This window comes from Bubalus kerabau, chromosome 8 (genome assembly GCF_029407905.1).
Source record: "Bubalus kerabau isolate K-KA32 ecotype Philippines breed swamp buffalo chromosome 8, PCC_UOA_SB_1v2, whole genome shotgun sequence".
Taxonomy (NCBI): domain Eukaryota; kingdom Metazoa; phylum Chordata; class Mammalia; order Artiodactyla; family Bovidae; genus Bubalus; species Bubalus kerabau.
This window is the reverse complement of record NC_073631.1, coordinates 90563593-90579665: the sequence shown is the minus strand read 5'-3', so window position 1 is coordinate 90579665 and position 16073 is coordinate 90563593. Positions and strand designations below refer to the sequence as shown.

The 16073-nt window shown below is 43.3% G+C and overlaps 1 protein-coding gene and 1 long non-coding RNA gene across 14 annotated transcripts in view; both read left to right on the top strand.

The window, feature by feature from the left end:
• The first annotated feature begins 1075 nt into the window (after positions 1-1075).
• CADPS2 (calcium dependent secretion activator 2) overlaps positions 1076-16073 on the top strand; it is a 584066-nt gene continuing 569068 nt past the window's right edge. For 6 of the 13 annotated variants that reach the window (XM_055590801.1, XM_055590799.1, XM_055590798.1 and 3 more), the window contains exon 1: positions 1138-1659. In XM_055590801.1, the coding sequence (XP_055446776.1) occupies positions 1324-1659 (336 nt within the window). In that variant the 5' untranslated portion in view covers positions 1138-1323. The other 7 variants (XM_055590800.1, XM_055590802.1, XM_055590804.1 and 4 more) reach the window with 4 other exon arrangements.
• LOC129659446 (uncharacterized) overlaps positions 2358-16073 on the top strand; it is a 53373-nt gene continuing 39657 nt past the window's right edge. The window contains exon 1 of the long non-coding RNA XR_008718078.1: positions 2358-3062. This is a non-coding gene — a long non-coding RNA (uncharacterized LOC129659446). The remainder of the gene's footprint in view (positions 3063-16073) is intronic.

Genomic DNA, 16073 nt, shown 5'->3' with positions numbered 1-16073 from the left:
GTTGCTTCCCCGCCAATTTGGCCACTGCACACTGCACCTTGAGTTGAAGGCACTGTTTTCCCTATTTCCTTCTTCGTCCGGATTAAGAACACCGGAAAAATCACAGAAAGAAATTCCTAGGCGGTTCTAACACCGGGACTGAGAAATCTGCGCAGATAAGACAGGCTTCGGGTGCTGCAACGAGATGCCCACTTGAGGCCGGAACCAACAGTGACCAAGTGTGTGCTTCCATGCGCTGCGGGCTCTTCCAAACGCTAACAGCACTGGACACCCGGCGTGCGCCCAAATATTTACTAAATAAATGTCTACACTGCACAACCTGTCTTGAGTCAAATGCATCCCCACCCAGAAAATAATCAAGCTATGTGATTATTATAGAGCTGAATCAGACTGCCATTTCGCAAATACAAAACCGATCTTGCTCATGCATCTACAGGAATAAAGACGGTTTAAAAAGAAAGCCTCTCGCGTTTTGTTTTTGCTTTTCTTTTCAAGAACATTTCTCTGACTTTTACAATATGGACTTCACCATAGCATCGGACAGCAGCAGAGCAAGAGACTTTATAAAGTCTCTTCCCAACGTTATTTGGAGGTAAACGGCTCCGGCCGCACTTTTCCGCTCTGGGGTTCAATCCTAGGTATCAATTTCAGGTCGGAGACGCCCCTTACGGCCGTTCCCCTCACCTGGGGAGGTAGAAGGGGGCAGCTCTCCTGGCTCCCTGTCCGCCTGTGCCTCAGAAATCTTGCGGAAGAAAAGAAAGGTGGTGATGGTGAGGTCACGGCCATCTAAAGATCCCAGGTCGGCGCACGCAGAACCACTAAGCTGAGCGCCTCTGTATCTTTGCGAACCGCCCGCCTGGCACCCAAGCACTCTGCCCGGGTCGCGGCGGCGGCGCGCGCACGCGCACTCTGCGGCCCCGCGCCCGCTCCTCAACATTCCATTCCACGTGTTGCTTGTTGTAGGCGCCACAGGTTCCCCACCTGCGCCGGGGCGCTCGGGCGGCCGCGCCTCGGCCGGCGAAGGTTGAGGAACCAAGAGGGCGGCGGGGCCCCGGCCCGCTGAGCAGTTCACTAGGCGCTCGGGCTCACTCCCGGCGCTAACTCCGCCTATTTAATCCGGGCGGCCCCCGCCCTCCCTTTCGCCCTGGTGGTAGGAAACACTCCTGGGTCCAACTCGACGTGTCCGGAAAGCCTCGGTCAGTTTCCCTTTCGTTCTGCCGCAGCAGCTGCCAGCCGCTCAGCTCGTGCAGACCTGCGGGCGCAGCCGCCGAGAGTGAGGCGCCTGGGGGGCCGCGGATCCCGCGGCAGGGCGTCCGGAGCACCATGCTGGACCCGTCTTCTAGCGAAGAGGAGTCGGACGAGGGGCTGGAAGAGGAGAGCCGCGATGTGCTGGTGGCGGCCGGCGGCTCGCAGCGAGCGCCGCCGGCCCCGGCTCGGGAAGGGCGGCGGGACGCGGCGGGGCGCGCAGGTGGCGGCGCGGCCAGACCCGTGAGCCCGAGCCCCTCGATGCTGAGCGAGGGGCGAGACGAACCTGAACGGCAGCTGGACGAGGAGCAGGAGCGGAGGATCCGTCTGCAGCTGTACGTTTTCGTCGTGAGGTGCATCGCGTACCCCTTCAATGCCAAGCAGCCCACCGATATGGCCCGGAGACAGCAGAAGGTGAGTTGCTTGCAGGACCCGGCGTTTCCAACCTCCACTTCTTCCTCCCTGGGCTTTTCTCCTGGTAGAACTCTGGGGCCCCTGCCCGCTGTCCTTCTGCAGGAAACTGTGTTTTTGTTACTCTTGGAGGGCAAAGGAATTTTTGGGGTTGTGTGTGTGTGTGTGTCGAGGGGTACAGTTCTTCAGCCCGCCGGGTATCGGGCTGCCGCGGACTCGCCTTCTCCCCCACGGTTGGCAGAAGCGGTCAGTTTGGCATCCATGGGGCCGATACCGGCCCGGAGGTGCGGCTGCTGCACCCGGCGGGCTCGGCCCCGGCCGGATCCGGACGCAACTCCTATCAACTTTAATTTCAAAACAGCGGTGGTGCATTCTTGTCCACTTAGTTCTGCTAGAGCAGGGCTTTACCCTGGATCTGGATGAGTGTGGGATCTGAGCAAGAGGGAAGTCTTCTCTAGGGAGAAGGTGTAGAAATGTTCCCCAAAACAAACCTAACCTGACAAGTTTTCCTGTACTGCTGTGCAACTAGGACATCAAATCCTAAGGCGGAATAGTGTGCAGGTTGGAGAGTGGCTGTGGGTTAGTAATTACTAGTCCCGGCAGGCCTTAATGAAACGCGCTATTGATGAAAAATAGGATTGGTTCATGACCACTTCAAAACAACGTACTACACACACCGCCATTCCCAAAGAGGTAAGGCATTTGTTTCGGGTGAAATGCATGCCAACTTTAGTTTTGAAACAAGACCCCCAGGAGTCTAATTTTGTAGCAGACAAAAGTAATGACTCAAATTGCCCTAATTGGGTATATGTTTTTGATAGAAACTAAGAAACCCTCATTAACAGAGTGTGAACCTAGAGGTTCGCTGGAAATCTTCACCAGTCGCCTTAGCTTGGGACAGGATATGAAGACCCAGAGAGACTGTAATTTGCCCAGAGCATGCCTGGTTGCACAGAGATTTGTTTTCTGAAGCATTAACCTCAGAATGTGAGGCATTTCTTAGAAATTTGGAGCACTTCTGAGTTGACTTGTGGAAAGCTGTATTTCAGAATAAATGCGGTCTCCCCATTACCCTTCACCCCCATTTACCCAGCTTCTCTAAAACAAGCCTAAACCAAGCAGCTGTCTTGAATCACTCTCTGGGCATGCTTATGGGATGATTCTGTACACCTGGAGGCTAATTACCCAGACCCTTCAGGTGCCTAACCCTCTGGGTAACTCAGTCACAGAATGCTAGAGCTGGGGAAAAAAAACCTTGGGATCCGGACAGGCCTCTCATTTTGGAGACGTATTTGAGTAACATTTCCTATTCCCTAAACAACTGGCATGATCAGAGCCACCATTCCTGAGGTCAGTTTGGAGGCAGTGTCCCATGGAGTTCTTGGAGCCTTCCATTCTGCTCTCAGGTGAGGACCACACTGTTCTCTTTTGCTTGCATTGGGTTGCACTGCAGTCACTCACTGCCTCTCAGCTCTGTAGGTCAAGTGACTTTCAACTTGAGTAACTACTCTAAAATTATTCCTAAATTTTGATGTATGTTGTTTAGTCATATTAAGTTTATGACTATCATCCAGTCTCCAGTACTTCCATTCATATTGCATTTAACCTTATTTTTGGTATTAAAGTATAAAAATAATGTGTAATGAAACTAAGAGACTATTCCTATCTGGAATATTATCACTGAAGATGCTTTTGCAAAAAGTCACTTGCTGGTAGCTGATTCTTACCGTGCATACTCGTTGCATTTTGTTAATAAAACAAACACTCCCTTGCTTGTTCAAATAGTACAGATTTCTCTGACTCCTTGTTTAAATAGAATGTTTTTCCAGAAATTATTTGAATTGGCAAACAGGTGCAGTCACAATACCGCTGAGGAAATAATTTTTTATAACATCATTCAGACGTCATCAAAAAGAATTACAAACAGCAGAAAAAGAAGCAGAACTCTGTCTGTGCTCTGTGCAAGAACACTTGGAAATTTGTTTCCCAGATATTGAGCATTGAATGCTGTCAGATGAAGTTTTGCAAAGTATTCTTATTTTTAAGGGGGGGAGGCCCCGAAACAACTTAAGTGTTTTCCCTTATTCAACAAGCCCCACACTTTTTCTTTTAAGTATGTTGCTTGCTGAAGGGAGCTGGAGTAATTCTTGGCAGTTGGATTCCCTCCTAGGACAAAATGAAATGAGAATTTAACTGTATTCCTGTGAATTTGATGCTCAAGCCAATAATTAATGCCCAAAACTTTGTCTTGAATTATACAGTTGGGTTATATAAAAGAAGTACCAGGATAATTGCAAAATCACTAATCCATTGTATATTTTTATTCTGTATCTTGAGGTAGTCAAACATCTAGTAAAAGGATTTAATGGCTTAAATTGTTGTCATTGAAGTGCATATTGCTGCTTACTCCTCCTAACTTGAGAATTTAGAAACAGAAATTGAGATCTGAAAGGGTCCTCATCTTTAGAAGAAGAAAACTAATCACAGGATGGTAGAAGCCTTATTCTGGCGGTCAAAGCTCTCTTGCTATTAGGTTGAGTTTCTGTGAACCAACTGAGCTGCAGTGATTTTTGTTTTCCTACTTGGCTAAAATGGCCCACAAAGCTATCAAGAGGTTGTATCCGTGAATTGAAAAATCGTAGTGGCATTAAACTCAGTTGACTTAAACATGGCTATCTTTGCTTTTGGCTTGTAAGTTTCAGCTTAGAATAATAATGGTGGTTGGCTTATACCAGTCTAACTTAGGACTTTACAGAAAATTCTGGAAGTGAGTGTATAGACATTGACGAAACTTTCACGAGGTGGTCACACTACCTAAATGGTTTGCACATGATACGAATGTGAAGTAACAAGCAGCCAGTGGCAGAATGACTTCAGTTGTGGCTAATGCTTCAGTCTCTGCTTATTTACATAATCTTTGCTCCATCCATTAACAGATAATGATGAACCTTGGATGATTCCAGATCATTGGTTAAAGGTGGAATCAGTGTTGAAAGTAGGAAACAATAACAGATAAAGCTATTAACAGTTATTACTTAATAAAGGCAATTTGTCTTTGGACATCAGTTTTTACTTCATAAAGGCAGGTTGTCTTTGGAAAACATTGAGACCCTAAAGGAAAAATACAGTCCATAGTTGTTAAAAGGTAGGGGAGAATCTGATGAATATAATGACCGCCATAGAAGAGGTTAAGCACATTCCATAACTGGGGGCTTACAGATTGCAGGTCTCAATTTATAAGAAATTTCAGGTGTGTATGTGAAGTTTTAGTTGTCCACTCCATAAGTTTATAGTCAGTAAGTTGATTTTTCATTATTAAATTTAGTGACAGATACTAAAGCCAACTATCTTAAACTAGAAATAATGAAGAGGGAATTTAAAAGATTAAAATGGTACCTGATAACTCTCCATGGGATTCATATACCCATGTTCTTTGCATTTTTATGTGTCCCTGTAATCTTACTAAACTCCTTAAACCTCCTTATGTAATCACTCCCACCACTTTGCATAATTTTCCACACTAATTAAGTTTGAGAAATGTATACAAATAGTGTGAAATCGCAGATGGTGGGGAAGTAATCTCCTTTGGTAAAACTGATCAAGGAGAGAGCATCATGGGGAAATAGTATTGGGTGGAGTGACACACGGTGGGTTCTTGCCTACATGTCTCACATGTGAGTGTCAGGCTGCAATAAGTGGCTGCTTTTAGCCCTCTTTGGAAATGGGAATATTTTTGTGGCTTAAACAAAACAAAACCGTTTCTCACTGCTTAGATGATATCCAAGCTTGGGGAAAGAGCCAATTTTATGGGGGGGGGGAAAAAAAGCTAGATTTATAAACTCCAGGAATCACATACGTTACGCTAGATGTCATTGTGCCTTAGTGCTGTGTTGTGCCATCTGCAGGACCTAAGATACGACTGAGGCCTAGGGTATAAGAACCTAGTAAACGCTTGTTGGAGACATGAAGTATCAGGTTTAGTCCATGTTTCAAAGACCTAGTGAGGTGTGTGGGCTTAGTCATTGCCAACTCTTTCCGACCCCATGGACTATAGCCTGCCTGGCTCCTCTGTCCTTGGAAATTTCCAAGCAAGAATACTGGAGTGGGTTTCCATTTTCTTCCTCTAGGGAATCTTCCTGATCCAGGGATTAAACTCCAGTCTCTTGCATCTCTTGCTTTGACAGACAGATTCTTTATCACCGATATACCTCAGTGAGGTATAGGGTGGCAGAAAGAATATAGAGGGAAAGAGTCGACTTCTCTTCTTGGAAATTAATCTTCCTAAACATGTTTTGAGATCTCTTGGACTCACCCTACCCTCCATAGTGCCCTGACCAGGGATTGAACCCAGGCCCCCTGCATTGGGAGCATGGAGTCTTTAGCCATTGGACCACCAGGAGAGTTACCCCACCGTCTCTAAAGAAAGCCATGAAAATGATAATACCTGCTGCTGTATAACTAATGACTTCACAGGGGTTTTCCCAATGCCACTACCAAATCCAGGGGGACAGGCAGTGTGGAAGCCCCATGAGGTGCCTTTCTTGCTTGCAGGGTTCCAGGAGATACGGTGATAGTCTAAAAAGCCCAGCCTCTCAGGGAATTGGGATAATTCATGCTTTACTACTCAGGCTTTGGTTCTTTATGGGGCAAACACAGAAGGGATGGGTTATGTTGTTTTTGCTGCTTTTAATAATAGGGAGTACATTGTCCTATGGGGAGTAAGTAGGAAACCACACATTAAAGTGAAGCCTTGGACTGGACTTACACAGTATCTCAGAGAAAAAAGTGCCACTGGTTTCAACTGATTCATCTATCCCTCCAGAGGGTATCTTGGGACCGCAGCACTTAATTTGGTGGAATGAATTGTGCTAATGAGAACTCAAATGGATTGAGTGATGTTGGAGTTTGCTTCTTTCAAAAATGAAATCAGCAGTAATCTCTGATATACATTGATTGCTTATAAAGTGAAATAAAATATTGTGTGTGTCCCCTCTTCAGTTTTGAATGGAAGCAGTTTCCTCCATTTCTACACTCACAAGATAAATAGCATAGTTTGTAAAGTCATTAAAGACCTTCAAAACAGAATTAAAGCCAGTTGCCAGGTTATTAAGTATGGGAATTATGAATGGAAAATCCCATCAGTTATAATTTTCTATGAGACAAGCCTCTTGAGTTATTGTGCTGCTTTTTATGCATTTCAAATTAGGCCTTTTTTGGGAAAGAGGGTGGGTCTCATTGTCATGTGTTACTGCCATTTCAGTTTTTAGCCTAGGGAAAAAAAACCTAATGATATCATTAGATGATATAGTCCCAAGGTTTTAACAGTATTCAAAAATCAAATCATGAAACTGTCCCAAATCTATAACATTTTTTTAGGACCAGTGTTTAAGTGACTTATATATTTTGATATGATTTCCTTATTGTTGTTGTTCAGTCATGTCTGACTCTTTGCAGCCCCATGGACTGCATCATGCCAGCCTTCCATGTCCTTCACCATTGCCTGGAGCTTGCTCAAACCCATGTCCATTGACTCAATGGTAACATCCAACTCTCTTGTCCTCTGTCGTCCCTGTCTCCTGACTTCAATCTTTCCCAGCATGAGGGTCTTTTCCAATGAGTTGGCCCTTTGTGTCAGGTGGCCAAAGTATTAAAGCTTCAGCATCAGTCCTTCTAATGAATATTCGGGATTGATTTCCTTTAGGATTGACTGGTTTGATCTCCTTGTGGTCCAAGGGACTCTCAAGAGTCTTCTTCAACACCGCAGCTCAAAAGCATCAATTCTTTGGCGTTCAGCCTTCTTTATGGAAAGGCAGAAAGATACAATTTCCTTTCTTTACAAAAACAAAAAAGCAAAACTTGGGATTCTTCTCCTTAGCTGCACGCTAGAATCAACTGGAGAGCTTTTTAAACAATCCTGTTATTCAGATTGTACTGCAGACTAATTGAATCCGTCTCTGGGGTTATAGTCATAAAGCTTTCCAGGTGATTCCAATGTACCATCAGACACGCGATGCCCTGTTTTAAAGGGAAACTACAGGGAAATGACTTACAGCTTGTGTCTGTGTCACCTGGGCAAGGTGAAGTTATTTGCAGTAGTGAGTTAGATTGCTCAGTAATTAAACCCATATTACACATGAAGGAAAAGGTAATAGGGATGCTGTAAGCAAGGAACAAAAAACACATCAGTATTTTAGACTTTACTGAATCAATAGTAGGAGGGCAGTGCATATTTGGACTTTTAAAAGGTCTTTAATATGATGAAATGCTGTAGACCATTAAACTGCATTAACAGTTGTATAATTTATTTATTACAAAATTATGGATAGATTGCCAGGTTCACAACAGAAAATACAGCAGGGTAAACCTGAGTGTTTTTTATTAAAAAATGAACTGGAAAACAGAATATAGTGAAACCTTAAGTTGGAGTTGACACTGAGCAATGACTAACTGCTTCCCAGTTGGCTCACTGGGATAGAACCCGCCTTCCAATGCAGGAGACACAAGAGATGCAGGTAAGATTGCTGGGTCAGGAAGATTCCCTGGAGTGGGAAATGGCAACCCACTGCAGTATTCTTGCCTGGAAAATTCTATGGACAGAGGAAGGCCACAATCCATGGGGTTGCAAAGAGTTGGACATGACTGAGCAACTGAGCATGAATGCCTGAGTGAATTTCACAACGATTTGCTCCTAGGAGATCATTGCTGCTGCTGCTGAGTCACTTCAGTCCTGTCCGACTCTGTGCGACCCCATAGACGGCAGCCCACCAGGCTCCCCCATCCCTGGAATTCTCCAGGCAAGAACACTGGAGTGGGTTGCCATTTCCTTCTCCAATGCATGAAAGTGAAAAGTGAAAGTGAAGTCGCTCAGTCATGTCTGACCCTCAGCGACCCCATGGACTGCAGCCTACCAGGCTCCTCCGTCCATGGGACTCTCCATTAGTGGGTGGCATTTTTCTTCAGTGTGTGTACTAAGAATGTATATGGGTTTTTCAAAAAGTAAACTTCAGGAAACATTCTCAAGTAATTGTTTTAAGTGAAGTAATTACAAACTAAGGACTTAGCTGAGAGTGTCTTTATTTTTGTACTCTTTTCCAAAATTATAACATTAGGTGGACAGGTAAGGAAAGCCTCCATTTTCCTCACACTGTGTAACTTAAGTCTTTGGTTTGCATTTGGGAGACTTTGACTTTGTAGAGCATCATTGATGCTTTGCTTTGCTTCTTGAGATTTTATCACATCACTTTGTAAACTTTATGGTTTGAATATTTTCATTTTATAACCTCCAAGTTAGTAATGAATTTTTATGATGAGAATGTTACTGGGGCAAAGGGTATGAATAATTAAAAGGCCATCTTTCTCAATCTGATAGCTGAGATGATACTTAATTTGCTCATTTCTGATTGCTTGGGGGGTGATGAATGTATATGATCTGATATCCTTTTCCCACTTTTCTATTGAGATCATGGTTTTACTTATTAATGTGTCCCCTTCATCAGTATGTTGAAGATAGTATTCCTTTGGGGAGACTGTTTATGTAGTCTGCGTTTCATTTTGTTTTTAGATATAGTTCAATTGATCTTTAAGTTTCTTAAAAACTTATTTCTCATTTATGTTCTTAGATAATCAATTTCCCATTTTGAATTAAAGTTTGAATCAAGGAGTTGACTTTGCTTTTTTCCCCAAATAGCTCAGCTATTCTTGAAGCCTAACTTTTGATTAAGCTTTATTTTCATTACTAAGGTGTTCAGTTCAGTCACTCATTTGTGTCCAACTCTTTGTGACACCATGGACTGCAGCACGCCAGGCTTCCCTGTCCATCACCAACTCCCAGAGCTTGCTCAAACTCATGTCCATCCAGTTGGTTATGCCATCCAACCATCTCATCCTCTGTTGTCCCCTTCTCCTGCCTTCAATATTTCTAGCATCAGGGTCTTTTCAAATGAGTCAGTTCTTTGCATCCAGGTGGCCAAAGTATTGGAGTCTCATCTTCAGCATCAGTCCTTCCAGTGAACACCCAGGACTGATCTCCTTTAGGATGGACTGGTTGGATCTCCTTGCAGTCCAAGGGACTCTCAAGAGTCTTCTCCAATACCACAGTTCAAAAGCATCAATTCTTCAGCGCTCAGCTTTCTTTATAGTCCAACTCTCACATCCATACATGACTACTGAAAAAACCATAGCTTTGACTAGACGGATCTTTGTTGACAAAGTAATGTCTCTGGCTTTTAACATGCTGTCTAGATTGATCATAGCTTTTCTTCTAAGGATATTTCTACTTTTATTATGCTGTCAGTGTGGCTCACTGGGCTATTTCACTGTATCTAACTAGTATTTTTACATTACAAATTAGTATATATATAGTCGGACTTTAAGATGTAAAGTTTTATATCTAAATCAGCATTACTGTAGTAACCCTTCCTATCCGGTCATCTTTGCGGTAACTGAATTATCCTATAATTATGTGGACAGCTGACCCTTGAACAACATGGGTTTGAACTGCACAGGCCCCATCTGTACACAGTTTTTTCAGTAGTAAATACTACTGTACTACCTGATTTACCATTGGCCTATGCAGAACCTCGGATATGGAGGAATGGAGAGTTGGAGTGCTGTCTATAATAATGTGCTGATTTTCTACTGTGCCAAGGGTCAGTGCCCCTAAGCCCAGCATTGTTCCAGGGTTGACTGTATTTTCAATTTATCTTGCATTTCTAGAAGTATTCATGAATTTTAATGTTGGATTCTTTATATACTTAGGAATTTTTATACTATTACCAGTGAAAAGTAACTCCCTTTGATTCATAGTGTGTTGAATAAAATTTCTATTCAATGTTTTATCCAATTTTAGCATTGAAACAACTTTCTTTTGAAGAGTTTATCAGATATATTGTAGGTATCCTTAATACATACACATCCACACTCATACATTGACCTATATATACTTATAAGCATTTGTATACACATTATTTGCATATGTATGTATATATGTGGGCTTCCCTGGTGGCTAAGTCAGTAAAGAACCTGACTGCAATGCAGGAGACCTGGGTTCGATTCCTGGGTTGGGAAGATCCCCTGGAGGAGGGCATGGCAACTCACTCCAGTGTGTTTGCCTGAAGAATCCCCGTGGACAGAGGAACCTGGCAGGGTATAGTCCATGGGGTTGCAAAGAGTTGGACATGACTAAGCGACTAAACAAATGGACACACACATGTATGTATGTACACATTTTGAGGTTATTTTGTATTAAAAATTATTACAATTTTTACCTAGTCTTTGCTTTTTATAAAAATGTTTTAAACATTTTTGATCATTGCCACTATGATATATTTAATCTTATTTTCTATTTTTAATGTTTTGTTTCCTTTGCCTTTTATTTTGTATTTGCTGTGTGGCATTTCAGCTCTCCTATTCTGGAGCTAAGGACAGGTAGAGTGACATGATATAAATCTTTTTTTGTCTTCCTTATGGGCTTCCTTGGTGGCTCAACTGGTATAGAATCTGCCTGCAGTGTGAGGCCTGGGTTCGATCCCTGGATTAGGAAGATCCCCTGGAGAAGGGAAAGGCTACCCCACTCCAGTATCCTGGCCTGGAGAATTCCATGGACTATATAGTCCATAGGGTCGCAAAGAGTTGGACATGAGCAACTTTGCCTTCCTTATGGTTGTGCTTAATGTTTTGATTCACTGGGCAGAGCACACTTGTTTTAAGAGGCTGTGTCTCCAGTTTTCTTCATGGATTTTGAAGCTAGTGGACATTCCTCTGAAAATCAGGCTTTCCTTTTATATTTAGTCTGCAGTGTTTTTACAAATTTTATGGATCTGTATATTTCATTGGAAGATGGGAAAAATTAAATTCTGCCATGAAACCTGTATTCTTACTATTTTAACAAATTTAGGGAAATATATTCCAAATCTTATTTAAGGAGGTGAGAATGTATTTTGGTTCTCTAGAAAAATGCCGAAGACTAAAATGCTACTGTAGTCAAAAGGCTTACAAAGTACTGAATGTCATCAAGAGCAGTTCTGAAATATAACAGGATGAATCTAACCTACATTTGCGAGCTCTGGTTTCCTTAACCAGAAGGATTGCGTATGTTGTTGGGCAGTGGTTAAGTAAGGAGACCGAGATAAAGCACATTCTTGTTATTCCATCTCGGCTTCACCCATGGTCACGCTGCTTTTACATATTAGAACAACACACCTAAAATGACAGAAGGGGAGGATGAACTGTCTAATTATGAAAAATTTTGTGATTTGAGTGTAAAATCCCATAAGAATTTCACGAGTTTGATCACCACGTCCTAGAATCCTAGGCTTTCGATTTTATTTTTCCCTTTTATTTCCTTACACATATGTGAGATGGAGGATGTATGGTTTAATCCAATATACATCTAATCCGTGAGGTGTGGAATCTGTGGTCCTTCAAATAAGTAGAGATCAAAGGACAGTCGTTTGGAGTTCAGGGAAAGATTTGGTTTCAAAAGGTAGACTTGAAAACTGTCCTGTGGGTAGTAATCGAAGTCATGGGCATGGCTGTGGCCGAAATAGAATCCAGTAAAGAGGTTTTAATGACTTAGTCTTAAAGAACTTCAGGATTGAAAAGATAGGAGGGAAGATTGAATTGGCAAAGGAAATGAAGAAGGAACAGCCAGGTCTATAAGAAAGTTAGGATGACCTTTGTCACAGAACCTAAGAAGAGCTAGTCCAATAGAAAGAGGTAGGAAATGATGATCGGATGTTCAGAGGTCAAGTGTAATAAGATAGGGATTGAAAATGTTAATTTAATTTAGCAGTATGGAGATGACTGCAGTATTGCAACTCAGAAGCTGAATTTCACAGCCCAGTTTCTCAAATGTTGATTTCTAAACTATAGTTTGTATGCTGAATTCACATCTGATGAACAGCTTGAGTGGTAACACAGTGACTTTGCCACACAAAAGGTTCAGTGTTTGCATAGACTCTTTTGTGCGGGACACTGTACAAATATAAATGTGTACGTGTACATGCATATGTATTTGTGCTTTTGTTTTATAGAAGTGAAATGAAAATTATTAGTGATAAACCTAGATTTCAAATATGGAACCACTGAGCCACCAGGGAAGCCTCATTTTACAGATAAGGAGACAGCAATTGAGAGGATGAGGAAAGGCTGAACCCCACTTCTCTCAGACAAGGTTCCCATAAACATGACAGATACCAGAAGTGGGAAAGTAAAAGAAAGAAGAAGGGGACAACAGGGGAGAGATAAATACAGATCACGAAATATGCTGCAACTAGTAAATCTTTGACATTAGTTGGGTACTTAGTTTAGCTGTTCATCTGTTTTGAATGAAATGATCTCAGAATTTGTGCAAAGGCTGGAATGTGTAGAAAGTGGGATAGAGGACTTCCATGGTGGTCCAGGGGTTAGGATTTTGAACTCCAAATGCAGGAGGCCCAGGTTTGATCCCTGTTCAATGGACTGGATCCCACATGGCACAACTAAGACCTGGCACAGCCAAATACATAGTTAAAAAGTAGGATGAAATCAGGCTGGTAATATTTTTTAGCCTGATGGTAATTTATCTCTCCCCTGTTGTCCCCTTCCTCTTTCTTTTACTTTCCCACTTCCGGTGTCTGTCATGTTTATGGGAACCTTGTCTGAGAGGAGTGGGGTTCAGCCTTTCCTCATCCTCTAAATTGCTGTCTCCTTATCTGTAAAATGAGGCTTCCCTGGTGGCTCAGTCGGTAAAGAGTCGGCCTGCGATGCTAGAGACCTGCTTTCAATCCCTGGGTGGGGAAGATCCTCTGGAGAAGGAAATGCCAACCCACTGCAGTATTCTTGCCTGGAGAATTCCATGGACAGAGGAGCCTGGTGGGCTACAGTCCTTGGGGTTACAAAGAGTCAGACACAACTGAGTGACTAACACTATCTGTAAAATGAGTCATAATTGCTCAGTAAGATGCTGTGAAGATTACATAAAATTTCTGAAAAGTCCTTAGCACATTACCTGGTGTGGAGTAGATCTGCAGAGTTTCCTTTCTCGTAATTTTCATTCAGTAAGGAATTTTCATTCTGTAAAGTGTATTTCATTTAGCTGTCAAATACCGAGGCTATGTTTGAACAGATACTGTATGCTAGGCCCAAATTTAGGCATTGAGAGTACAGGTGTAGACAGGACAGCTCCCATGAGACTTGTATTATAGTAGAGGAGACAGATCATTAACATGTGTATGTTCATATTAAGGGATATTGACTGTGGGGAGGGATGGAGGCATTGGCAGCTATTTCGGGTAGGGTGGGCAAGGAGTGCCTCTAAGGAGCCAACAGTGGTTGAGCAGCACTTGAATGAAGTGAAGGACTGAGCCACTTTATGATGGGGGCGTAGAAGGGAGAAGGACATCCAGATGGCAATCACAGCAAGTGCAAACAGCCTTGCCGGGGAATAAACTTGTCTTATGAAGACCAGCTTGAGGTCTAGGGTGGCTAAGGTGGAATTGAGAGAGGGCGAGTAGGAAGTGATGAGTCTGGAGAAGTTGGCATGGGTCAGCTTGTGTAAGTTCTTTTAGGCCAGTGGTCCCCAACCTCTTTGGCACCAGGAACCGATTTCGTGGAAGACAGATTTTTGGTAGCGGGTCGGGGGAATGGTTTCCGGATGATCCAGGCGCCTTGCCTTTATTGTGCACTTTAGAATGCTGTCGCTGATCTGACAAGAGGTACTCTTCCATGGCCTGGAGGTTGGGGAGCCCTGCTTGGGCCATGGTAAGGTCAGAATTTAAGTGAGGTGTGAAGCTGTTGAGAACTGAGCAGGTTCAGCAAGTGATCTGATTCACATTCTAAAACAGTCTGTATCTGAGAATAGCCAGTGCCACTGCATTGCACAGTCCCAGGGACCATCATTTATGCAGAATTTAAGACCATGCCTCGAGGTCGTCCAGCCTTGAGAACAGACTGTCAAGGCAAGAGTGGAGGTCTGGCAGTGGTTCCGGTTTGAAGAAGGTGGTAGCCTAAAGGGGAGTAGAAGATATTGGTAGTATTTGCTCACCATTTTTAAAGTTTATGATTATATTAAAATGGACAATACAGAAGTAGTGTTATTTTGAAAATTATAAGGTGTTGTATCTGTTTAAGTAAATTTGTTCATGTGGTTAAAAATCCAAGCCTTTCAAAACTTACAATAAAAAGCAGTCTCCTTTCCCACTCTTCCCCAACCCCAGTTACAGTCGCCATGGGCACCCTTTGACTCTTCACTCTGATGTTTTTAATTCTTCTGGTGCATCCTTTTATACATTGGATTAAGATGTACAAACCACTTTTTCCTCCTCCAGCCTCCTAAAATGTCAGCCATTCCTTTCTGTATAAGGGTGGGGAGGAAGTCAGAGAGGTGGAGCTCACCTGCAAGCACCTGGCTCACTTGCTTCTAGATGGGATGTGGTTATTTACCATTATTGGTTTCTGATAGTTGACCCCAATAAGTCCACAGACTTCTTAGCTAGGTGCATGGCTACCTTTTCTCATGTTGTTCTTTTTTTTTTTGGCTAACCGTGGGATTGAGCATGATTATCTTCAGAGAGTGTTGGACAAGAACACAGCCCAGGGGAATGTTGACTTTATTTCTCACACAGGAGAACGGGACTGGGTCCCATGAGACCATAGGTCTTCAGGAGAAATTACACAGGCAGTGTCTTTGTCCTTACAGAATTCAGAAAGTCAGGCCAGGAGTAGCTGAGATTTGCTGAGAAGAGCAGACAGTGAGTCTTGGCAGACTGGAAGCAAGTATGTGGCAGACAGATTGTTGCCAGGAATAGTTAGGGTTGTCAGTGGCCATCAGGAGAACAAGCAGGGAATCCCCCCGTGGTCCAGTTGTTAGATGCAATGTGCCACTTTGATTGCTGTGCCAGGGTTCCATTCCTGGTTGGGAAACTAAGATCCCACAAGCTGAGAGATGCAGCCAAATGGTTAAAAAAAAGAAAAGTGGGGGGTTGGGGGTCTTTTCTCTGTACCGGCTTCTGGTGGCTGGATAGAGCCAGAAGACTAAGTTCAGGCAAGAGCGGTAAGAATAGAGGTAATCTCTGCAAACCTTCTGGGCCTTTCCCAGAAGAGGGACACATTCTCCCTTTTTCCCACAGGCTGGAATTCCCAAATCAGCCACTCAATCAGCCCTGTGGATGAGGAGGACATAATTGCTACTTGTTGAGAATCGCAGAGCATCATGTCTGGGGAAACTGGGGCCCTCATAACTTTGCAAGGAAGAGCTGCCACATGCTCAGATCTCAGAGAAACAAACTTCTGTCATGTTTGTGCTAATTTTATGTGACTTGATTTTGGTTATAGTCTCTGCAGCAGAGGATGAGATGGTTAGATGGCATCACGGATTCAATGGACATGACTTAGAGCAAACTCTGGGAGATAGTGGAGGACAGAGAAGCCTGGCAGAC